Source organism: Zonotrichia leucophrys, chromosome 2 (assembly GCF_028769735.1).
Source record: "Zonotrichia leucophrys gambelii isolate GWCS_2022_RI chromosome 2, RI_Zleu_2.0, whole genome shotgun sequence".
NCBI classification, from domain to species: domain Eukaryota; kingdom Metazoa; phylum Chordata; class Aves; order Passeriformes; family Passerellidae; genus Zonotrichia; species Zonotrichia leucophrys.
Genome location: NC_088171.1, coordinates 86632795 through 86657697, shown reverse-complemented (window position 1 = coordinate 86657697; position 24903 = coordinate 86632795). Strand labels below are relative to the sequence as shown.

At 39.6% G+C, this 24903-nt stretch overlaps 1 protein-coding gene across 10 annotated transcripts in view; it reads right to left on the bottom strand.

Annotated features, from left to right (window-relative positions):
* Positions 1-764: 764 nt before the first annotated feature.
* FHOD3 (formin homology 2 domain containing 3) overlaps positions 765-24903 on the bottom strand; it is a 378395-nt gene continuing 354256 nt past the window's right edge. For 8 of the 10 annotated variants that reach the window (XM_064705583.1, XM_064705585.1, XM_064705584.1 and 5 more), the window contains 3 exons: positions 22616-22787; positions 20487-20648; positions 765-6589 (listed from right to left, as the gene is read on the bottom strand). In XM_064705583.1, coding sequence (XP_064561653.1) covers positions 6507-6589; positions 20487-20648; positions 22616-22787 — 417 coding nt within the window. In that variant the 3' untranslated portion in view covers positions 765-6506. Of the gene's footprint in view, positions 6590-19657; positions 19696-19967; positions 20045-20486; positions 20649-22615; positions 22788-24903 lie in introns of those variants that run through there. The other 2 variants (XM_064705593.1, XM_064705588.1) reach the window with 2 other exon arrangements.

Here is a 24903-nt window from a genome sequence, read left to right as displayed (position 1 = left end):
CTTTGACCCCCTTGTCACCACACTCATTGAACCCTCAGGCAGGGCTCAGCTCGGCTTCTGTAGGGGCAGGGACACCACGTTTGTCAACTCAGCCTCTCTCCAGTGCTGGAAATAGCAGTAAAAGAAAGCAGCAGAGACCAGCAAAGAGACAAAACTGCAAGATCATTGCCTCTCCAGGCATGCTCATAGGCAGCCACCAGAAAAATACATTCCACAATGATGCACGAAGAGTATTTCAGCCAAGTTGAAGGCAAGTCTTGTTTACAGACCACCTTTACAGCTCTGAAGCTCTGCCAGGGACGGTGTTTCACATCCTGAAGCAGAGGCAATGTCAAAAGCTTCCCCACACAGAGGTTGTCTTTCATCCTATTGATGTTTGCTTCTGTAAATCCCATACCTGTACGCTGTGTGCTCTGTGCACAGAGTATTTTTTAGGCAGCAGCCAACTCCAAGCTGATGGCAGTCCCATGTATGTTTAAGTGAGGATTTGTAGGGCTGGAGTACTGAAAGCCTGGAGAACCAGAGACACATTTTCACTTTCCCCTCTCAAGATTAGGAATGAGGCTGAAACTGTGGAACTAGGTGTAAAGGATCAGCTTTTTATGATCAGGCCACTCAGATGGCTTACTGGTAACTGTTTTGATGTCCACATGATGGCATTGCAGGCACATGGGGGAAATGAGGAAAAATAATTCATGATCCTCCTTCCCATCCATTTTCAACCCAAGCTCCCATGTTTGGCTTCATCAACAAAATCAGCCCAGTCAGTGCTTTATAAAGCTTTATTGCAAGATGTGTTTACATAACGCTGTAGAGGTGAGCTTTTAAACTACTTATATCAAGAATTTTTGGACACTGGTCTGTGGTCAGTTTTCCTTATTGACCCTGCATGGCACAGAAAAAAAGAAAGGGGTGTGATTGGATCTTTCCAGACAGTTAAGTGGGAAGAGCGGGGGGAGAAGAGGCAGATAAAAATAAAATCCCCCCTAGTTTACACTAAACGTGACAAAGCTTCTGAAGGATCAATACAAACGGTAGGTGAGCTTCGTGTGTAATAAAATCTTAAAAGAGTAATTCAAGTTCTTTATGAAATAGAACAGAAACAAAAATGCATTTTCATGGACAATTAAATTTAACACAGAATGAATTCACCTAAAATGAGAAAACAACAAACAAATCCAAAAACTCAACCAAAAGGACCTGTAGATAATATCTCTGACCATGCATGGCTTGTTTTTTAAATTACAATTCACAGAATAACACTGCTGAAGAGCCTATTTTACACTATGCTACACAGAACATGGAAAAACATGAGTAGTGACATTTACACAATTTTACATTATTTCTCCTTTGTCTAAGAAACACATCCTCTTCTACTTTACATTTTTTTACAATTCCCAGCTCACAAAAAAAGGACACTATATGCGCAAAGACAGTCTTTAAAAAGGAGAAATGTATCCAATGCTACAAATAAACCTTTTCTTTCACAGAAGCCTCTGTATTAGATAGCAATTAAACAAAATATATCACTATCTGCCACTCAATGTGAAATGGGACTAATTAGATTTTTTTTTTTTTGGCATAAACATCAAACTATACATCTCTGAAACTCCTTGCTATGTAACTATTAAACTGTTTGCCAAAAACTTCCTGGGGTTTCACATCTTTCACATCTGAAATGCCAATTGAGCCAGTTGCTGCCCCAGTTGAAGCAAAGAAAGGTGGGCCTTACATGCTGTTCAAGTGTTTGTGAATGATTTTCAATGGTTGCCTAAACCAAGCATTTTCTCATTCAAAACCATTTCAGTTTATTTTCTTTCAGAGCATGTAAGTACCTGACAGTTTTTCCTCCAGAGGAACATCAACATTCATATCCCTTCCAGCTTAAACAAGTGTTTCTTGCATCCTGCTGCTGCAAGCACAGAGCCACCATCCGACTGTGTCCCAGGGTCAGGCTGCCCACCAGTGCACACTGAGCCTGCCTTGAAGGTAATGGGAGGATTGGAACATGTGCAGTGAGCTACAGGAGTGAAAAGGAGAGAGGAATATGCTCCTGCTTCTGCCTAACACCATGTCCCCGTGCATCCTTTGGACAGAGGCAGGCAGTGCGTGCGCCTGTCCATGAGCTGCAGTGGAAGGAGGAAGGATGAAGGATGTGAAACTGGTGGGCTGGCACCTTGTTCCCATTTTATCTCTGTGAAATCAAAGCATTGCAATAGCCACAGCTACACAGTGAACCTGAACACAGACTGCTGCCCTCAGCCACACATTTTGGACAGCCACTGGCTGTGGTTACATCCCCAGGGAGGCTGCTGCAGGGCAGATGCCTGACAGAAGGAACCATTGCTGCACCTACAATGGCATTGTGCCCCTGGGGGTTGTGGTGGTTGTTGAAATCCTCAATGTAACTTCTCAATAGCTTTTAGTGTTAGCCAGGGTACATTTAGAGCACAGCATACCAGGGATTTAAGGTGTTGTCCTGTAGAACCTTACAGAAGGTAATTGCTGTTCACTCACATCATAACTGACTCAAAATTTCTGTTAAATTGGGACAGTAAGTCATACCTTGATATTCACATGTGAGTATCTATAATGCTAAAGCCAAATTCTTGTTTATCTACAAAACTGATGTGTTATTTTGCTGACAGAATCAACCACTGAAAAGATTCACTGAAAAAAGGTGTCAAAAGAGAAAAAAAAAGTATTTTTAAAATCATGTTTGAAGCTACTTCCAGTATTTAAGGGAGAAAGAAAGATCCTCATTAAACCACCTTTTTTTTGGTTGATTTTGGATTCTGGACAAGGAGCTATCAAACAGAAAGGTCATACATAGCAGCCAAGGGGCTATAAAACATCTGGAATCCATGAATCTGGTGCCTGGCCTGACTGAAGAGTGAAGAGCGATGAATTTAACTTTTGTGAGGGATCTTTTACTCTCGAGTGTGACACACAAGCATTCCCCGGGGGTTTCTTCACTGCAACTGCTACTGAGCATTGTCTCCACTTGGGAGTGAGATTATAGAAAGCATTTGCATGCAGTCTGCTTTTAAACATCAAGTGAGATGAAAGAAAATTAGGATAGCTTCCCTTTGGAGGTAATTTCATGTGCTAAAGCTTACCTCAGCAGCCAGATCACGAAGGCTTTATGGTCGCAGTCAAGCAGACGCAGTGCTCTGGGCACTGCATCTGCAGCTGACTGTATCCATCAGAAAGGGAAGAGAGGTAGTTATTATGGCTGCAAGTGTTTAAAAACAGCCTTCATGGATCTCTGAGTGAGAAATGGGAACATGTGTTACTACACTGTGTATCCAAGATTTTTATATTCATCAGAAACCTATCCATATCTCACACAAAACTTGTCTTAAAACAAGTGTTACATCCTTATGGTGAGTTCTTCCAACGATGGAAGGGCAGGCAGTAGCTCAAAACCTGAAGATTATAACCTCCCTAGGCAGAGGGAGGCATACAGATATAATGAATTCTTCCACTTCATCTGGAATCCACTAGTTAGATGAAGGGGAAGAAATGTCATTTCCACAGTCAGGGCATGCTGGCACTCTGGAGGAAATACTGCCCCCTTACAGATTAGTCAGTCTTTTTTATCAGGAACCAAAATGGAAATCTCTCCTATAGTTACTGGGCTACACTGAGTCTGATCATCTTGTTGCAATAAATGGTGAGGACAGTGGAATTTATCTGACTGTATACTAGTGCATAAACAAGACCAAGTTATTCCTCAGAAAAGTTGCTATCAGTTTTACAGACAGAGAGCATAAACTGAAAAACGAATGCCATGGAAGAACAGAAAAGGAAGAATCTGCTTCACATGCAAGACACATCCAGAGAATCTGAAAGAAACCACCATTTTTTCCCACTGAACCTATCCCAACCTCTATTATTCCCCATATTTAATGTTCTCCTTGGTAAGGAGCATATAAACTTTTGCACAATTTAGAAAATACATCTGCCCAACCATTAGGAATTCACCAGCATTGGTATGTCTCAGAGACAGATGCTGTACTATGCTTAAACGAAACACAAATTTGTTCCCTGTTAGAAAGTGGCCACCAACAGCCCAGTGGTCACCAATTTTGCACATTCAGCATATTTTAATTAAAATATGAATTTTTAAGGACTTGTTTGATTTTCTCCTTCCAATCAAATATAGGATCTTTGACAGCATAAAGGTGCTTCGTTGCATTTTTGTTTTTTTATCACTTAGCAAGTAGGACAGTTCAACATGACCATTTACATTCAGGGTGTCTTCCTCTTGTTTCAGACTTCAAACACCTCCACGAACCCCCATTACCTTCAGTTCTTTGTTCTAAACATCCTTAAGCAAGATTTTAAAAGTCCATAGTGGTGAGCAGCACATAAAGATCCACTTCAAAATCCAGATGCTCAAAGGTCTTGCCTATTTCACAGTGAAATTAGTTATATGCCATTTCTGTTTCCTAACCAGCTTCTTCCTTTCCATAGCCCTCATATACACAACATATTGTACTGATTACCCAACTACTGCCTCCTGTCTACTTGTAAAATTGGCTTTTTAACAAATTGAGGGGAAAACCACATCAAACTCAATGCTGCTCTTAAGAACCATTGCTCATTAGTGACTTTTTATTCCATGGGAGATTCAAGGCATCGGCAGATAAAGAATGAAATGTTACAATCAAGAGGGTGGACAGCATAGGTAGGATGTTCAGCCACAGGTCTCCCTGCAGTGTTGCCAGCTGCCTGGCTCTGCCATCACTTGGATGCTGTGCTCAATGCAATGTGATGGATGACCATGGTTTCAGAGGTTTATTGTGTTTGGTTCAACTCTCTTGAACAATCTCCACTGACTGTCCTGTCCTTAACGAAAGCAGAGTAGAATAACCTGAAGTACCTACCTAGCCTGGGTGCCAAAAGCAACATTGCTATGGCATTAGGACCCCAGCATAGACTATTATTTAACTCTATTTTCCAAGTGTGTTTTGCAGCCAAAATGGAACCCTGTTACCATGACTAAACTGTTGCAGCTCCTCAGTTAACCAGCTTGAACAAAGTCTCAGTTGTTACTGCTGTGCAGACATACCCTTAATCTTAGAGGCTAAGGCAATGGAAAGAGACAATCTTGTGCATCCTTGAGGATCTATTGGACATATACAGACTTTGGCTTAAGAAGTTCCCTTTATGTTATTGTTGTTTGCAGTTCTCTTTAAAATACTTCAGCACTGGCTGGGGTGACTTTTCAATTCATCTTCACTGCTGTACATGTCCTCCACTTCAAGGCAGATGGGTTGACTAAAGGTTCTTCAAACATGCTGAGGGCAGTTATAAAAGTCTGTTATAAAACTGTGAGATAAGGGCAAAGATATTGGAGCTGTTTACTGTGGTACCCACTCCACTGGTATCAAGGATAAGCACAAAAAACCAGTAAAGAACAGCAAAAACACAGCAGGCTTTTTAGCAGGGCTATTTCATATTCAGATTCATTAAATTGAAATAAAATCACCACCACATTATCTTGCAGCAGAGAAAAGCAGCATGAAGGGCACAGGCAAGTGAACAAACTTCTTGATCTTAGCATTCATATGCATTTATCGAGTATGTAAAATTGCTGACGCAGATCTCTCTGAAACTGTACAAATGCAGAGTACAACCACAGCTCAACAAGAGGGAGGAATTGTGTTCTCTCCTCTGTGTGCATGCTGCTATGTACAGTGTGGGTGTGCATTAATGCACATGAATTCAGGATCCTAAAGTCTCCATTGTATTGCAGGCCATGGCCTGCCCCACAGGGTGAATCACACTGAACAACACTGAGTTCCTGCAAAAAAGACATTCTTTTCCTCCTGTCCAGGTGGAACAGTAAGGCTCCACAGTGAAAATCATGGTCCAGCTGGCTTCAGCAAAAGCATGATTTCACACCATGACTGCATATGTACAGATACATGCACACATGTCCACACATTCATTCTGTACATATACAAAGGTACACATACATTTTTACATTCTATGGAGGCAAAATAATAAAATACCCAACAAACCAAGGGTTGCACAGACTGTGCATCTTTGCTTAATAAATCTGCTTGAGGGAAATTTGTGTTGCTATAACAGGAGTTATTTTGCCTCTTTAAGGACTGTTCCTTGCATTGACAAAACGCCATACATTTACAATGACTAAAACAGGGCACAAGGAAAGCCAACGTAAACACAGCTCACATAATGACAGATAACTTAGAGAGCCCCCTCCTACCCACATGAGGAGAAGAAGAAGTCATGTGCTTTCACTTAGGAACACTCAAATGCTTCCTCAGTTACCGTCTGGATGTCACGCTGAGCTGTGGCACACCCTTCTGCCCTGGATGTCGGGTTTTGCTTTTGTTGCTTATTGAAATTGAACTAACAGAGGAAGGGATGTTGGGAGCAGCAGAGGAGGCTGGCAGTCCAATGCCACGCTGAAGGGGTGTCAGTCTGTGTGCTTCAGATGATCGGCTCTTCTTGTGGCCACCTCTGGGATGTCAAACCTGCATCTCAGAAGTGCTGATGAGGCCCAGTGCTTTGGCTTCTTCTGGTGTTAGCCCACTCTTTAGTGTCCTTCTCACTGCACAGTCGTGAATTCCAAAAGCAGACAAAACAAAAAAAAAAACCCAAAGAAAACAAAACAAAGCAAAAAAACAACAGAGAAATACAAACAATTAGAATCAGTAATTACACAAGACTTTCAGCGGCAAAATCCCCTGTTAACATGCAAGCTCAATCAAATTAAAAGTTTCTATCTATTTAGGGCCTCAAGTTCAGAAACACAAATGCCCTATGCCAAATCATGGGAGCATCAACATTAACTCCAAACAGGCAAAAATACATTTGTCATTTAACATTTAGTCAACAAAAAGTCTTAAGAAAAAATAACCCAGCTTTTTAAGAACTTTTTTTTTCTCTGAAATGGTATCAGTTGATTTTCAGTCCATAGCAAGTATCATCTGCCCTATTATTTTATAATTTCATCAGAATTTTTTTGAAAGAGCTTTGGGATCTTTATAGGGATCTATTGAATTTATCACCATTAAATCCTTCGAGAATATTTTAATTTGTAAAACTCTCCCCCCCCATCCAAAATAAAAAGAATATAAAACCAACTACTTTATAGTTGATTTAAATCATTAAAATGACTGTTTTCATACATGGTCCCCTTTCTTTTGTAATGTTCCCCCACACAAGTGCCATTTGTGCCCTCTTTGCTATTGGTAGTCTGCAGCATTTTAGCTGAATTTAAATGATAAATCTAAGCCAAAATCTTGTTTCTTAATTTTCCATAGAGTGTTCTGAACACTAGCCCTGACAAGAGTTTTAAAATTTGTGATTGCCTTTTTTATTCAGAAACAAGTGACTGTGACTGCACGCATTGAGCATCAGTGTCCTCCTAGTTTCACTGGTGCTTTGATTTTCAGGTGGATGGGCTTCAATTCAAGACACAAGTGGGGTGTCATTACTTTAATGTTCTTCAAGTAAAAAATGCACATTGAGAAGTTCAAGCTTCATGCAAAGCATAAACAGTGACTTAATATTGAACAGAATACATTTGGAGCCTAGAAACAGTAAACTATAGGGGAAATTAATCTTAGAGAAACCAATTGCAAAGAGTGGTCAAGGAGCTCTTGCATCATTTAGCACAATTAAGATCTCTCATTTAATCAGATATTCAGTCCATGTAACTGAAACTGGGTGGTCACACTCAAGGGTTGATCAGGAGTGAGAGAAGGGAACGGATTGGCATAGAAAACAAGGGGATAAGATAAAGGAAGAATATGGCATATCTGAACATTTGATATCATGCAGGTTGAATGAATGGGGTCTATTTCTGTTTATCGAACCACTTTCATCAGATACTGAGGTTAATCAAATGAGCTGGGAATGCCACATTTCTAGTTCCTCCATTATCAAATCCTTACTTGTAAACATTTTTCCAAAGCTCACTCCTTTCTCCTAGATTATTTGTATTATTAAACACCACCAGGGGTCTGCATGACAGCCTTTTAGGATACCCCGTTTTTCCTACAGTACTGATCAGCAACATCTCCCAAGTTTACCAACACTTAGCTTAAAGCACTGCAAGGTTAAATGAAACTGCCAAAACTAAGTTTAAGAAAGACCAAAAAAGTACTACCAGGACAGAAATAAACTTCAGAAAGTGCTCTGGTCTCCTTGGTAAAGAATAGCCAACAGGATTTTTGAGTCAGTTTTTATCACTGTCACTCTTTCTGGCTTCTCAGGTTTGATATGGAAAATGTCCATGGTGATAAGTGGTAATTTCTAGACATATGCTGTGAAGTACCTTAGGATCTTAAGGTCTCAGTGAGTCACTCAATCCTTATTTCTATATCAAAATGAACTGTATGATGAGGAGTGGAGTGGAAGAAAAAAATCCAAGAAAGCTGCAGTAGAACGATTTCTTTCATATTAAACCCAAAGATTTCCCTGTGCATTTCGCCACCTTAGCTGCCTACTCTGCCTCTCCCCTGAATGCTTTTTTCTTTATCCTCTGTAGCATCAACAGCTAAACATGGACTGCAGCTTCTTTGGCCACCAGACAATAGTATCATGCTAAAAAACACAGGGGACCAAACTTTCTCAGGGTGGCTATCTAGATGACATTTTATCTTCCCACTGATGCAAAAATGAATTGGAAAAACAAATGTGGAATGAATTTCCATGTTTTAGACACTTCTGTGGAAGTGTCAAACCAAATGCAGTCAGGACTGCTCCCACATATCTCCCCAGCTCTCTCAGACCACAGTCAGTCAGTCAGTCAGTCAGTCAGTCAGTCACTCACTCACTCACTCACTCACTCACTCACATTTTCAAACTAAGCACAGTAACTATGATAAAAAAAAGCTACGTTTTTCTTGTCAGACAGGAAGAGAACAAATTGTTATTCCTGTTTGTAAACATTTCACAGGAACTGATGTACTCTGCTAACACTGGTTAGATATTGGACTAAGCTAATTTGTCCTCTTATTTGTGATAAGATAAATCTGGAACAACCTTCGTTAGGTCAGTACAATTGCTACTGCACAAATAATTGAGCTGAGACTCTATCTAACAACTGAAAGGAAAATGAGGGCCTCTGTAAATTCTACCAAGCAGAACACAATTGCTAAATTCCTCCATCAGCCTGAGTGAGAGAAGTACTAGTTTACTAGGAAAAGCCAAATGGATCTACAATAATATATAGGTTTCTTTGAAGCAAACTACAGGAGTTTATATTCAGAAACCATAATTAAGAGTTAAAATACCATGGTAGAAACCATTTTCATGGAAAAGCAAGTAGTCTTCTTTATATTAAACAAGATAAGTCTCTGAATCTCCAGATGCCTACCTTCCAAACATACTAAAATATTAGACTGATGTCTTTTTGTATTAACCCTTTGATGACTGAAGGAAAGAAATCCTGTATGTAGCAGGTGGTAAAAATGAGTGCCCTTTTCTGGGTTTGCTGTATGATTCACACAAGAAGTCTGGAGACCAACCTCACGCTTGTATTTTTTGTGCCGCTGCAAAACAAGTAGGAATGGCAATATTCAATGAATTGCTGGGACATATGCAGCTCTAATTAAACAAAACAATCCCAGGTTCTAACTTAGCTCTCCTTTAATACAGAGAATGATAACTTGGGTTTAAAATATTACAGGGACTTAAGCAGGAAATTTCCAGCAGGAAAAAAGAAAAAAAAGAGGAAAAAAAAGAAAGAGAGCTTCAAACAATGCAGAATTTTTGTGGTCATAATGAGATTGTCAAGAAAATAATAAAAAGCAAAGATGTGAAGAATATTTTCAGTGACAGAATGATTCCCATAAAAACTGATGGCTACTGACTTGTATAAACTAAGCATGTGGGGCCAAATACTGCAATATACTGTGGCTACTGGCAAGATTAAAGCTGTCCACCATCAATAGACAAGTGGAAGGATAACAGCCAACAGAACCATGGTCCAGACTCAAATGAGGGAATTCTTAACCCTATAATGTAACAGGCCAGTATGACACAAATGAAGTCACTTAGTGTTTGAAGTATTATGTACTTACGGAGATGAAAGTAGTTTAATAAAAGGTCTCTTTGTATTAAAATTGTATCTACTATGCAGAGATTACAATAAATTTCCTCATTTGAAGATGCAGTGGATGGGTGCAGCACACATAGTAACACAAGTTCCAGCCCCACTATTCTCTGCACTGATTTGTTGAATATAAAGACTTGTGGGTGATGAAACCAGGAGAAGGCTGAGTTATCTACAGGAGTAAAAACTGCTGTGAGAGGTGGGTGAACCTTGTCTTGACATTCTGTTACACAGATGTCCTCAGTCATTTGTCTATTTCCTCATAAAGCTTGGTAGGGCTCCTCTACCTTAGGTCATGAGCATGTTCTGTCATCAAAACTGAATGCAGGGAGATATTTTCCTTCCATGTTTTATAGACAATGCAAAATTACATTTCTCAACCTAGGTCTTCACTCTCCCTGCTTCGCTGAACTTTGTCATGTTTCTAACTGGACTAGACATAATATCTTGGCTTGTAAAACTCTTGGGCTGCTGCAGATCACATTAAACTGAGTTATGGAATGCATTTTGGAGGCAGTGACAATAAAAATAAGACTCTCAAATGACCTTTTAGGTTCTTTGAGCAATTTTTAAAACATTTGCTAAAGAAACATAACACAGAGAGAAAATAACTTTTACTCCTGTCACAAGCAAAGCCTGCTGAGATCCCATAACCAAGAAACTAAATGTTGTTTTTCTGGGGTTAGAGTGTATGATATTCTTTATTAATCATGAAATCTAGAATTCTATTTGATATTCTGGCACAATGAAGTGTGCTTAGGATGAACTCAATGACTTTGACTGCTGGGTCAAAATCTACAGAGACATACAGCCCTTTCTTTATGCTGGAAAAGATTTTAAAAACAGTAATTCCTGAAGAATAACTTCTCTCTTGGTCAGAGAACATAATTAGCTAGTGTTTGGTTGTTTCTTTTAAGAGCAAATAGCACTTCAAAATCCTCTCTCCATACTTTTTCTTTTTCTTTTTTTTTTTTTTAATAGTCAACAAAGAGTAGAGATCAGTCTGGCTGGCACCATTTATTCTTGCATTTGCAATGGCTTTTGGCACGTGTGTCTACATTTGTGTGAGTCACTTCTAAGGCAGAATAGATGTAACCATTCTCCTGCTCAGGCAGTCACAGAATGAGTGCCATTCCTGCTACAAAGATGTGGCAGCCACAGAACTTTCCCTTGGTCCCAGTTGCAAAGGTAAAGCAGCAAGTTGCTGATTTGGAATGAAGAAAATTCCACATGGTGTAAATTACACAGTGAGGACAGCAAAAAGGGCAGATTATAAGAGACAATACAGGCCAGCTCCATAACCTTATTTCATTTTATGTATTCTAGGTTTTTTTTCTGTTATTTCTGGTTTTTTTTCCTATCCACATACAGCTTGCACTCTTAAGTCTATGTTTTCATATATTTACATTCAGCATATTGTTTTGGACTTTATTACAGTGAGTCCAGCGATGGCAATTTCCAACTCAAAAGTTCAATCCATACAGCCTTGCTCCTATTTTCGTATTTTAACCCTTGTCATATTTTTATGCCACTGTCTGTATAAGTTATGTTTAATTATGCATATATTGCTTAATATGAGTAAGCCTAAATGCTTCATAAAAATGCTGTAGCATTTTGTGTAGCAATTTTCTTACAGAGATTTGTAGCTGAATTTTTGGAGTATATCACACACTTGTCTGAAGAAGTATAGACAACTGATATGTGGTCTTTGTCTGGGTCAGCCACATAGAAAGCTCTCAGAACCAACACACTGTTATGCAATATTATTCTGCAGTTTTGCTTTGAGTCCTGTCAGCACTTCACAGAGGGCACAAGTCTCTCCTAACAAGAAATCGAGCAGGTCACAACCACCTTTGGGTGTTACTTATGGTGGCTGTGAGATAAAGGAGTCTAGCAGCGGGAAAGGACAAACTGGCACTTTATAAGGAAAGCTAAATATGCTTTTTTCATCTCCAGGTGGCTTATATTATAGGGAACAAAAAGTAACATTGCTTTAGAGAACCTGGGCTGCATATGAAGAACATATGTGTTTTCAAAGTAATATTTAACATGTAGTTGAAACTGTTAAAGTTTCCAACTTTATGTATTTCACAGATCATCATTTACACAGTCCCAACAGTAAGGCATAAAAGATTTAACTCTTCCCTGAAAGCCTTCTGTGACAAAATCCCCTTAATTTACATGAATTCCACTATGAAGTGTTACTACTAAAAGCAATCTTGCTGCCACCTCTTTCATAATTTCTCCCACTTAACTTCACCAGTCAGAAATGATTCCACTAATAACAGGTAAAGCATCAAGAGTATAAAGCTCACCAGCAACCAAGGCTGCATGACCGAGTATACAGTGAGTCATGACTGAGTCACTACACACTGTTTTCAAGACGAGACTGTGCATTAAATATGTACAGGTTGGAAAAAGACAGGAGATGGGATACAAAAAGTAAATAATCTATTGTAAATGCCTAAGGCATGCAGCCTTTACCTTTTATTTGGAATTTTAAAATGACCCACTAAGGGTATTTATCAGGCTCTGAACACTGAGATGCCTCTTGGAGAGTGACTTAACAGAGGAGTGTGACCAAGCTTGAGCACCTGGACTCTGCGGAATGCAAAATAATTACTACCATTAGGAATCTACGCTGGGGAATAAAACAGTAAAAGGTATCCTCTCTATGAGCCCATCAGATGGAAAATAACTGTGATCAAAACAATCTTGTAAATTCACATATCAGATGGTGTTATTCTGCCTAGAGAAAGCCACATATACATATATATATTTTCTTAATTTTTTGTTTCTTGGCCACAGTGCTGGGACAAGATAAATGCAAAATAGATTTTTGTGAAACATGTTTCTTCTTCTTCTAAGAGAGACTTCCCTCCAAACCCTTCTGACACTCGTGTCCAAGCAAATCCCTGCTTTCCCAGCTCCTCCTGCTAATCTCCTTGGTGGCAGCAGAGGGCTCCCTTTGTCAGCTGTGGCAGTGTCCTGCTCCGGAAAGCCACGCAGGAGATGCTGTTTGTTTGCTGCACTCCTTCAGAAAGGCAGCATGAAAGCTGCCCTGCACCTCTCTGCCTTCTCTCCTTCTCAGATGAGGTGTTTTCCAGAAGAACTCAGTGATTTTTCCAGCCAGCAACTCACTGCCGCTGAGTTCTTACTAGGATTGATGTTTTACTAGAAAGACATGATCTTTCAGGAAGGAAGGATGACAAAAATAAGGAATAAATTACTGACTGGAGAAACATTTGCAACTTACTTTAATACCGAGAGAAAGCAAACAAAATACATATCTTATTGACTTTGGATTAATGGTGTCCAAATCAGCTATCTCTATTTTTTTAGATACTTAAAACTTAGGTATCCTACTTTTGGGAATGAATCCTGTGACAAGAATTCAAAAGCCTTTACCTGTTAAAGATATCAATTAAAATGAAATCAGAGGACAATATAGAGAATTGACTGATGTAGTAAATGATAAACTGGCAAAAGTGAAAACAATTTGTATATCCTGTAAGAGGCAAACAAATGGAGTAAAATTATTTCTTCTTTCTACAGAACTACAGTTGAAAAAGTAGCAGAACTGTGTAGCATAATGGTATTTATATAGAAAATGTCAATGCCAATATGCTGTGATCAGGGAACAGGAACAGCTTTTTTCCTTACGTATAATACTGATAGTACCTGCTCTTTATCAGTTGCTCATCTCCTGCAGGTTCCCCTGCATTACCTTCAGCTTGTTCTCTCCTGAAATTAAGGAAGTGCTGCTTGGCTAAGAAGAGCTGGCCAGAGAGATTCCAGCACTTCTAAGTCCTTGTCTAGAAGCCCATGGGAAGTTGCATTTGGTTCTCCCAATGTTGGAGACACAGCACAGGGATGGCCTGCCTATGCTGTCAGATCCTGGGGGGACACTGGCTTCACCTGGACAGGCACTTGTCCCAGGAGGTGACAGTACCCTAAAACCACCTGGGACCACCCATCTTAGCAGCATTTTCTCCTTGTTGCTGCACCACAACCCCTGTGCTTGGGTTGTAATGTACAAGTACATGTGAACGTGTAGTGTTCCTATCTCTCTTCTCCCTGTGAAGTGAAATAAACAGGGATAAAAGATATGTAGCTTTTGTAAACATTGCATATTTAATTCTGACTTACCACATCAATGCAATGACTTCTTGCCCCTTTTTCAGGTGATGTATTACAATAATACTGCCCAGTTTTAAGCAAATGCTACAGTCCACAAAATCTCTAATAGTGGTACAGGAATCCAACATAAAGTTAAGGAATGGACATATTGGTGCAGCTAGGATAATTTGTTATGTGCCGTCTATTAACAAAAAAAAAAAGCGCTATTTGAATCAGAAAGTTTGAGCCTAGGAGCACCAAAAGAAAAAAATTTCTATCAGAATAATACTCATTTTAGAAATGACTCACGGATTCCTCTAAAATAGTGAGTGGAAAATGAATTTAAGCCTCTTTCACAATCCATTTTTTAAACAGATATTTAAACCAGCCTTTCAAAAACCCTTTTGTTTTGAAGGCTACGTGATGTAGAATTGTACAGGATGATTGCAAGTTCCCTCTACATTGCTAGGATCAGGTAAACACTCTTGAGCCAACCCTGAGGTATGAGAGATACGGCCTGAAACTCATGGAGACTGCCAACAAAATATGTAGGTACTACACATTTGAACATGCAAAAAGTCGAATGTCTACCCCTATCTGTCGAAATCAGGTATCTTAAAAGAAAGCTATTTAAAAACCCCATAATACTCATTGTAAAGCAGAAACCGAACACTTACAAATAAATGTGTGCCAACTTAGAAATGGTATTGACATCGATTACAAGGGACAAAACTGAAAACATGGAACCAGCTATTCAGCCTCAAGAGTTAAATAAATTTATAGTTATCAAAACTCATGGCAAGTCCTATGGGTCACACAACTAATGGCTAATGGTTATGCAGCTGAACTGCAGATATGGTGGTACTTCAGGAAAGGTTGGACTTGATGAACCTGGAGGTCTCTTCCACTCTGAGTGATTCTGTGCTTCTATGATTCTGCCTCTCCTGTTCTCCTACAGCTGTTGATGTTGACCTCTGGCATAGATGAGATAGGGGACTACAGAGACCTCATCCTAATTTGTCTATATGACATCAATTTCTAGAGCTTGCTGTGCACAACTGCATTTATTATTAATCCATGAAGTGCTATTAATAATTTAAATTCATTGGTTTTGTTTTTACTTATTTTAGATCATGGAATTCTGTTCTACTTTTGCAAAGATCTTTCCATCTTAAGGATGGAAGAATGTATTACTTAAAAGGCATCCAAGCCTCAAGCTATCTTGACATCTAATGGAGATAACCTTCCAGCCGCCAGAGCTCTAAGTGCTTTATCTCACATTCTATTTTTATTCAATAATTACATTTTTTAAAACCATGTACTAGCCTTTTAAAGGCTCAGTACTTTGTGTAGGAACAAACAGACTTTGATACTGAATACCATCAGTCATACATTTACTTTTTCTAAATGCAAAGAATGGTTCCTAAATATGCATCACTAACTAGATTACTCTGCCCCATACTCTAACTCCTGATAGGATCCAGCTACTCAAATCCAAAATAATTAATTGCAAATTCAAAGTGATGTTGTTTGCCTTTAAAGCATTTTATACAGTCTTTCTTCTTGCAAGGTTTTTCATTTTTTTAAAAGTAAAATTTCCATTAACCCTTGCTTTTAGTCAGGCTATAAATACCAGAAGAACAGTCTCCCTCCTGGTATTTTGGCACTTCTGTACATTTTCAAAGCCAGAAAAGTAAGTGAAGAGACATGACTCTGAAAAATCATGAAAATAACAAAGAAAATATGAAGAAACAGTTAAATAATGCACCTTATGAATGCTTAACAAATATATGTACCTTTGGATTCAAATAGTGTCCCATGTAGTACTTTGTTTGCTTGCAACATGTTTATTCCAAAGCAACACTGCATGTGATACTAAAACTTGTCTAAAGCTGGCCTCCATGCCCGGTCCTTTGGCACCGCTCTTTCCCACATTTCAGCACCTGATGACACCAGGCTGATTCCTATTTCACTTTTACAGTATGAATAACCTGACCTAGGATGTTCTGTAGTTAAATTTAATCCCCCAGCCCTGAGTTTACTTGTCCAGGATTCAGGTAAACTTGACACAATTCCTATGTCCACCTACTCAAGTGGCGCCTCAGACCCATTTCTGCATCATGATTTGTAAGTATTTGCTACTCCCTGCAAGCCATTACACAAATAAATAATAAATCCTTATGAGATGTTTCCATTCCTCTAAGGTCTGTCATTATTATGCTGGCACATGATTTCAAAGCCTGATAAAAGAACAAGGCATTATAATGTCTTTCTTTTTTTTTTAAACATCACAAATCAGTTTGATCATGTTATTTCACATAAATATTAAATTAAATTGTGATTCAATTATGCGTTCCAAACCCTCTTTTCTAACTGAAATCTAAAGCAGATTTTAGATTTGAATGAAATCTAAGAGTAATAGAAGCATGTGCACACAGACAGAGACACTCTGAGATATAACAATGTGAGGGGAAACAAGCTTCTCACTCTGTGCCATCCCCATGCGGTGTCTCCAGCAGCATCTGATAAAGCCATCAGTGTGCTCCTCATCATCACATGCCAATCACACCCAGGCCCTCCACTATAGTTCATCATCCAGGGTCAGATGGAGATCTGGATCCAAACTCATAGGAATTGTATCATTCACCTGAGACAGATCCATCCAGTTCAATGAGACCAACACAGAGATGGCACTACAGCAAGGGCCTAATCCTGAGAAGACTGATTTTCCTTTAAGGGAGATATATTTAAATAGCATGAACAAGTAAGAAAACAGTAGTATCTTCCTATTTGCTATTATGGAGCTTTGGGGAGGCTCTTTAATTAAATATATGTAAGTAAAACATTGTATCCTATGGATGATACTGCTAGTCTTTATGAAATTTGGAATATCAAGTAGAGTGATTCCTAAAACTTTCTTATCCCAACTTTCCCTTGCACTCATTGTTTGTTATGGCACCATTTGTGAAGGCTTTCCTAAACTCACCAGAGAACCAGACAATCCTAATTATATTATCTTTATTTCATTACTAAGTTGAACATGTCCCTGTAATGTTATAGAAAACCTTCTCACAGGAAGCTGCCCTCAGACTGCAAGAACAGAAACAATATATTTTCAACTTAATTTTTATCCTTTAAAACATGCTGAACTGACATCTCTGGTGGCTGGAGCCTATTTTTTTACACACAGAATATAAATATAAGAGGAAAAAAAACCCCACAGCAGAATCTTCCCATGGCAAATTCCTTTGAAGCTGTCTTTTAATAATTACCTTGAGGGGATGACAGAGCATTTCAGTTCCTGTGGCTCATTCAATCCTGTGCCTTTCTGATGAATAAATACAACTGCAATGTTATTTTCTCAGATATAATGCCACTCTAGTGTATCTGGTAGGCAAGTCACTAAACACCTGCCATAAGGCAGTGACTTCCAGTTGATTACTGCACTTCTAAATGACAAATTTTATCCTGAAAATCTTCCACTGTGTAAAGGTCTAGCACAGAATCATCCAGATCATCACAGGAACTCAGTTGTTATCCACTTATCATGTACCTTAGATTTCTGTAATTCACTTCAGCTCCCACTGAACAAATTCCTTCCTACTAGTCATATCTTGATTTATCAGTGACCCTTTCTGTCTTCAACCAACACATATAGACATTTTCATCTGTCTTTTGTTGGGTGACTCCCTGCCTTATTCCTCCTCCAATTTAATAATTCTGATGATTACCCTGAGCTTTCAAACTCTTCTACATCATTATGCCCTAACCAAGCTCTCTCCATACCAGTCACACTGGTCAACAAACACAAAATGTAAAATGCTTCAAATGAACATATCAAGATGTCTCATCTTCCCATTGCAACAATTTAATATGAATTTAACATAACATTTTCCATAAACCTATTTCTGCTTTCCCCTAGCTATAAAGGACTTGATTAATTAGTATGGGGTTTTTTTTTTTCTTTTTTTTTACTTCACATTTCACTGTCTTTTTGATGGGAAAAAATCCCTTGCCCATGAGAACCTTCTGCTGGAACCACAGCAAACGTTTATAGTGCAACTGCATATAAATATTTTGGGTTTCTGATTTTGTTAAAACCATGTGTCTCAGTTCATGCTCACTAAAATCTTTGCTGAATGCTAAGTAAGCCTGACAAGTTTTCCAGTTGTGCACTGAAGGCAATGAGACATATGCAACATGATGCACAGGGAAAATAATTCCTTTCAAGTGAGTTTCTCTTTGATGTTCCTGAAAAGATTGAATACCAAGCTCATGGCAAAAGCCAAAAGATGTCTGAAGATTGAAGGTGATGAATCAAACCTATCAGATAATAGGGTCTCTTTGCTCTACAGGTAATAAATATCATAGTGTCTGCTAATCTAAATCATTGAGATATGCCTAAAAATCTACTTTCTTACATGTTTATGTCTTTCTAACTGGACTATCTTCTGCTCATTTAACTCACATCATGCATTAGCAAGGGTTGATATCTCTTCATTTCCTGGAGATGTCATATTATCAGTCCAGCTGAGTGCATTTTAAACTACTTAATTAATTCATCATCCAAGTATATTGACTATCTCTCAGAGTGAAATAGTTCAGTTAGGATATTCTCCTTCCACGCTTCTGCATATGTCAGCTAAAAGGGACATTAAACTACTGAACTTTATGTTTGTTTTGAAACTGTCTTTTAATCCGCTTAAGAGTCTCATCCAGATCTTGAAGAACAAACAAGCACAAGAGCTGGATTCTATCATGATTAATTACAATGGAAATCAGTCCCAGCCTAAACATTTACTGAATGTTTAATCCTTTTTTAATACTTTAATGCTTTTACTGAGTATAAAAGACAGTTCAATTGGAAAATAATATAGTATTTTTATTATCATTATCCTGTTTTACTGTTTCTGCAGCAAGTGCTTCCTAGGGAAAAAAGGTATCTGGCAAAAATTAGGAATAAGAGGTTTTGGTATATGTGTGTATGAAGACAGTGTTGCCAACAGAGGAGATACTTTAATATGGGATAAACCACAGAAATAGGGATAAAGCATGGAAATAGGCAAACATACAGGAGATTTATTTGATTTGCACAAGCCAACTGCAGCAGTCAGCACGTGCAGAATGCCAGAACTCTGTGGGGAAGTGGGTAGCAGCAGGTGATGCCAGAAAGAGGAAAGGCACAGTGTATGACAGAAGGTAAGACAGACAATCCAGTGTCAGCTCATTTTCTTTGTTTAGAGACTGGCTCATCTAACCAGAGTGTCCACTTTGCCTCTGCTATTGCCACATGCATAAGTTCCTTTTTTAGCATGTTGGGGAAAGTGAATATGCTTTCAGCACATGCTAATTTATAGCAAATACCAAATGTTTTTGATCACCCATTATGTTAGAACAACTCCACAAGAAAGAAAATCTGTGTCATTTTTCACTCACTGTTGTTGTCTCCTCTTTGTCCTAACTTCCCAGAAATGCTAAAAAAATGGATGGAAAGGTAGTCAAAAAGCCACATATGGTTAATGACTTTAAACACTAAAATCTTATGTTCTTTGGGTAGTTATCCTTCTCATAGTATTTGCACTAATTTCTGCACATTAGGAAAAAAAAAACCAAACCCAGAAAGTTTCATCACCTCTTAAACACTGGATTTACTAAACCATGAAACCAAACTCCTCAAACTTGGGTGTTGCAGCTCATTCCCAAGGCTACACTACACCATTGAAAGACCACCTTATAAATGTGCTACCTTTTCTTCCCAGTGGAAGTTAAACTCCTCTATAACCACTTTGCAGCCAAGCAGCAGTAGACATTTTGTTTTCAGGGCTGCGGAAAGATAGCATACAGCACGAGAGAGAAAGATTTTAAAAGGCGAAATATCTCAAACTATTTTTTGCTCTATGAATAAGTTCAGCTACAGACACAACTATTAATCTTTATGCCAGTTCACCATAGGTTACAGCATTTTAAGCAGTCTCCATCTGAGGTCCTGATCTGAACTCTCTAGTTATGCATAAGCACTGTCATAAATCACCATAAACTATTTTTCTTACTCTGCTAAGGATATTTCAAGTTCTGTGGAAGACAGAGTCACCCACTGCATACAACACTGATTAAACAATAGTAAGAGGAACATAAGCCAATCATCAGCACACACTCAAGCCACTCCCAATGCATGTCTGCCTACCCAAGGCCTGGTTCCTACACCGATACACATAAATATTTGCATATTCCCTTGCTTTGAGCAATTCAATAGCCTTATACTCACACGACTTCCTATTTGCTCGTGACCGCTTCCTCTCTCTAGGCACCGCTCGCTGGCTTGGCACTTGGGTGGCGGACTTGACAATGCGATCCATGATCTCATCCGCGGCGTCATCCGTCGCGTTCGGCGAGTCGTCGTTGCCAGCGTTCCATGAACCGATACGGCCTGGAAAAGTCCAGCAAGTGATTCAGGGAAAAGAAGAGAGGAAGTCTCTTGCATCACTTTGGTTTTGCGGTTGGTTTTTTTGGGAAATTACAGCAGGCAGCTCAGTCATCCTGACTTCAATTCAACCAAAAAAGAATAATCTGCCTAATGGAGAATATTTCTAAATAATAGCCTAGACTCTCTGCTGCACCAGGAGAGAGCCAAGAGCTCAAACACAATTACTATGCATATTTATATACACACTTTCTACTCCTTTAAGCTGTGGTGTCTTGCTCTTGAGCACACAACAGGCAAATGTCTGCTAGAGGCTGCCTATAAGGCAAGGATGGATAGTGTAATGTGACCATGTTTCTCTCTGTCCTATTACAAAGACAGCAGAAGACCTGGCACATCTTAGAGATTGATTCAAATCAGAAGCACAGGTCCTTTTGTACTGAAAGACATAACAATTTCTGAGCATCTGTATCACAACCTAGTGCAAAGGAGACAAGAAAAGGGCATAAGGTGTGGTTTGACATGTATTGTTCCCCTCACAATGAAGAATTCACCTTCTTATCACAGAGCTGCACGTGTCCTGGTGTAACTGTGTGTGCCCTGTTGTGAGTGGAAGAGTTGTTGCAAGCTGAAAAGCTGAAAGCAGTTTTGGTTAAAACCACAAACAAAAAAGTGAGCCATATTTCCAAATCCAAGGCTCTGGCACTCCTCACCCCACAGACCATTGTCTAACACATCTTTGGGTTCCTTCACTACTGGCAACTGTTCTGTGTGCATTTTATTTTTAAATTACTTGAAGGCTAGTGTGCAGTGTGAATATTGACAGTGAGCTTTGCAGGAGTGGATGTGGTACAATTGCAAGCAGCTAAGAAATCACCAACAAGGCCATTTTATACCACATCTCTGAAGTCCATGAACAGCTTTGATTAAGCCTTTACTCAGCTGGTTCATCTCCTTGCTTTTACAGGAGCAGTTCTACTATAACAATGCTTCTGAGAAGCTCTTGTCTGGCTCATCCATCTTCTGCCTCTGCTGTTTTTCTGGGGAACACAAGCTGACTCTCACAATCAGGATACTCCCCTCATCAGCATTCAGTGGATTACTTCAGCTGTTCAGCTTGTTGCAGTGCAGCTTGAATTATTTAATCTTCATACTTAGTTGACTGGCTTCTGACACTGGGGCTGTAAAACTTCTGAATTAGCCAGGACCATGGTTTTAAGCCTTAATAAGCTACACATACACAGACTTAAGAGCTGGATGCTGTGGATGTTCTATCAGTTGTATCAAAAAAAAGGTATCAAGAAAGTGTAAGATATCCAGATATGAAGGAGAAGAAATACCAGGTAAGAAAATGAAGACATGAATTTTGTTGCATCATCTTTACTCCAAAACCATCTTCCAGGTATTGCAACTATGGGAGTGATGAGAGAAACAAAAATGCAAGTACCCATTACCTTTGCAGTTTAGCGGGGAGGTGGTCTAAAGACACATCATCTTTTTCTACCCATTTTCTACCCATTTTCTCCCTAGTCATTCATAAAATGCTGCAAGGTCTTTTCACTTGAATTTGAATTGCTGCTTTCTACTTGCTTCTATTGAAAACAAAGAGAAAACCACATCCTGGATTCTCCAGATGGCCCATTTTGCTTTCATGATGAGAATGAGAATTGGTGTGTTAGTGGGCAGTCACCATCATCATGCAGGGAGAAGCGAAAATTTCTGCAGGCTTGGACTCCTGATACCCCTACTCTGGCTGTGAAACATCACGAAAATTGTTTTGAAATGTCAGGAAAATTCTTCTTCATCCCCTTGCCTCAAATCACTTCTATCATGAAAACACCACTGGGATGTCCTCCTTCCCCTTCCACCTTTTCAGCCGTGAGTGCTACCCAAGGAACACATGGCCCACGTCTGGGCCACGGTGCAGCTCCCACAGCCCAGGAGAGGTGCCCAAGAGGAAACGTGCCGCTCACCTCGGCTGGCGCGGCTCCGAGTGCGCACGCCCAGGGCCATGGTGCTGTCCCCCCCTGGGGAGCAGGTCTTCAGCACAGCCTTCATGTTCTCGTGCTCGGCAGCATCCTCGGCGTACTGCAGGCCCTGGGGCTGGCTCTGGCAGGGCGGGGAGCTGCTGGAGAACTTGCCAGACTGCGGGAGGAAAAGGAATTGTCAACTGAGAACAGCATGGACAATAGGCCAGGGGCTCGACTGCGAATTGCAAGGAAAGAAGTGTCCTCCCAGGCTTGGTTTGGAGTAGGACTATTCCCAAAATAGCCCAGCAACAGTTGCTCCTCTCCCAGAGCATTCACTCTGACCAGAAATAAACCTGAAACAGGGTGACAGCAGGGAGCAGACACAGTCAGAGAAAGAACAGATGCATTAGCTCGAGCTTTGTAATTTTGACCTTATGTCTGAGAGTAAAAGGTACAAAGCAAGGACTTGCTTTGAAACCTTCGATCCAGACTGGGCTTGATCTGGGGTCAGGCATAATGCTGAGAGGAACAGCATGAGACCCAACAGAAAAAAGAAATTGCTTTTTTTTCTGTACAATCAACTTTCACTAGCAAGACAAAATGGTGACAGTGGTCTAGGAAAAGATACCTTTCCCTCCTACCTTTCTGCCTTGCTGCTCAGACAACTCTCAGTCTGCTCTAAAATCCGATTATCTACAGGTAACTTTAATACACATTATCACTAACACTTAAAAAGTCCCTGGTTCCAAAACACCCAGACAAATTATTTATGGCTGAAACACAAAAATTGCAGTCAGAAGTCAGAAGAACAAATAAAACCTTAGAAGAAATTGAGGAGTCTGACCTCTGCTTCCCTGTCACCACGACTATGTGAACAACAGCAGCTACACTAGCTGGGCATGCACAGTGTGGGTATGCAGCATCCCCAGCAGTGACCAAAACAAACATCTGGGAATGGGTGGGAGCAGCAGGAGTGGGTACTTCCTAAGGAGGAGGGCTTGCATTGCTGGGCTGCTCTTCCTTCCCAGACTCTGCCTCCAAAGGGCTTTGATGCTGGTATTCACCACTGTGCTCTTATCTACAGAAAGGTCAAAGCACACTGGAAATACAGCCCTGACTGCAGGAAATACCGACCCTGTTGACAGCAAACAGGCATCAACAGATAATAATAAACCTCAGTACTCTCACTCATATCAGCCCAGCATCAGACACAGAAGTATGTTTTGTTATTCCTTTTAATCTTTCTTACTCTAATTCAGCACAGATGAAAGGACAAGTGCTGCATTCTCTTCTTCCTTTGCATAATAAACAACATTAATTATTCACTTGATGATATCAGGCCAGTTAGTTAAAGGGATGCAAACCTGCAAAGCTCTTTGTCAGAGAGTGGTAAATTGAAAGAAAAGACTGAGCCCTACTTTCAGAGCTTTGATCAAGTCCCCATCTCAAGACTGCAAATTGAAAAAGTTTAATCTGGAAGCCAATAATAAGATGATTCTATTTTAACACAGTGACTTTTTGGGGTAAGATAGCAAGTTAACTGAGTAGCAAAACAATAATCCCTACAAGGCACTGAGCTAAATATATCAGTAAAAGACCTATTTTGATAGCTAGAAGTTTGTTTTCTTGTTAAAAGATTAGCTTGAAACATTTTGATGTGAAAAGTATGCAAGTGCTAGAGTTTCACATGTGAAATTAAGAGACAGAAAAATATTAGAGAAAACCTCCTATGAAAGGACATGCCATTTTCACATTAAGACTACTCTCTTTTACAAAGTGGGTAGTTCAGTAATCAATACAATATCCAAAAAAATTCCAAAGGATAAAGCCTCCACATAACTGTTAGCTCCTGTTCACACAGATTAGTTACATGTTGGCATAAACAGGCAAATTAATGTAATTTTCTTTTTTCTTTCCATGCCCTGAGCTATACAGCACAAACCATGACTGGGGGGCAAAGCTCTAGAGCCAAAAGTTTTATTTCATTTCCTTAATTTCCGATGTTGCCATAAATTGCTGGTCAAACCCCAGCCTTCAGGAGCACTTTATGACAGATACATGAACTACTCCATGGCTCACCTCTATGATGAATGTAGTGTCTCATTCTCTATTTACACCGCAAGGCAAACAGTTAGGATTTGCTTAACATCCCCATATCCTGATGCTTTTGAAAACTTTATAAAAGAATACCATATGGGGTTACACAGCTTAAGGAGTATGAAGTTATCCTGGTAATCCATAGCCCAAGGTAACTTATGATATCCATAACATTTAGATCACTGATGTTTTGG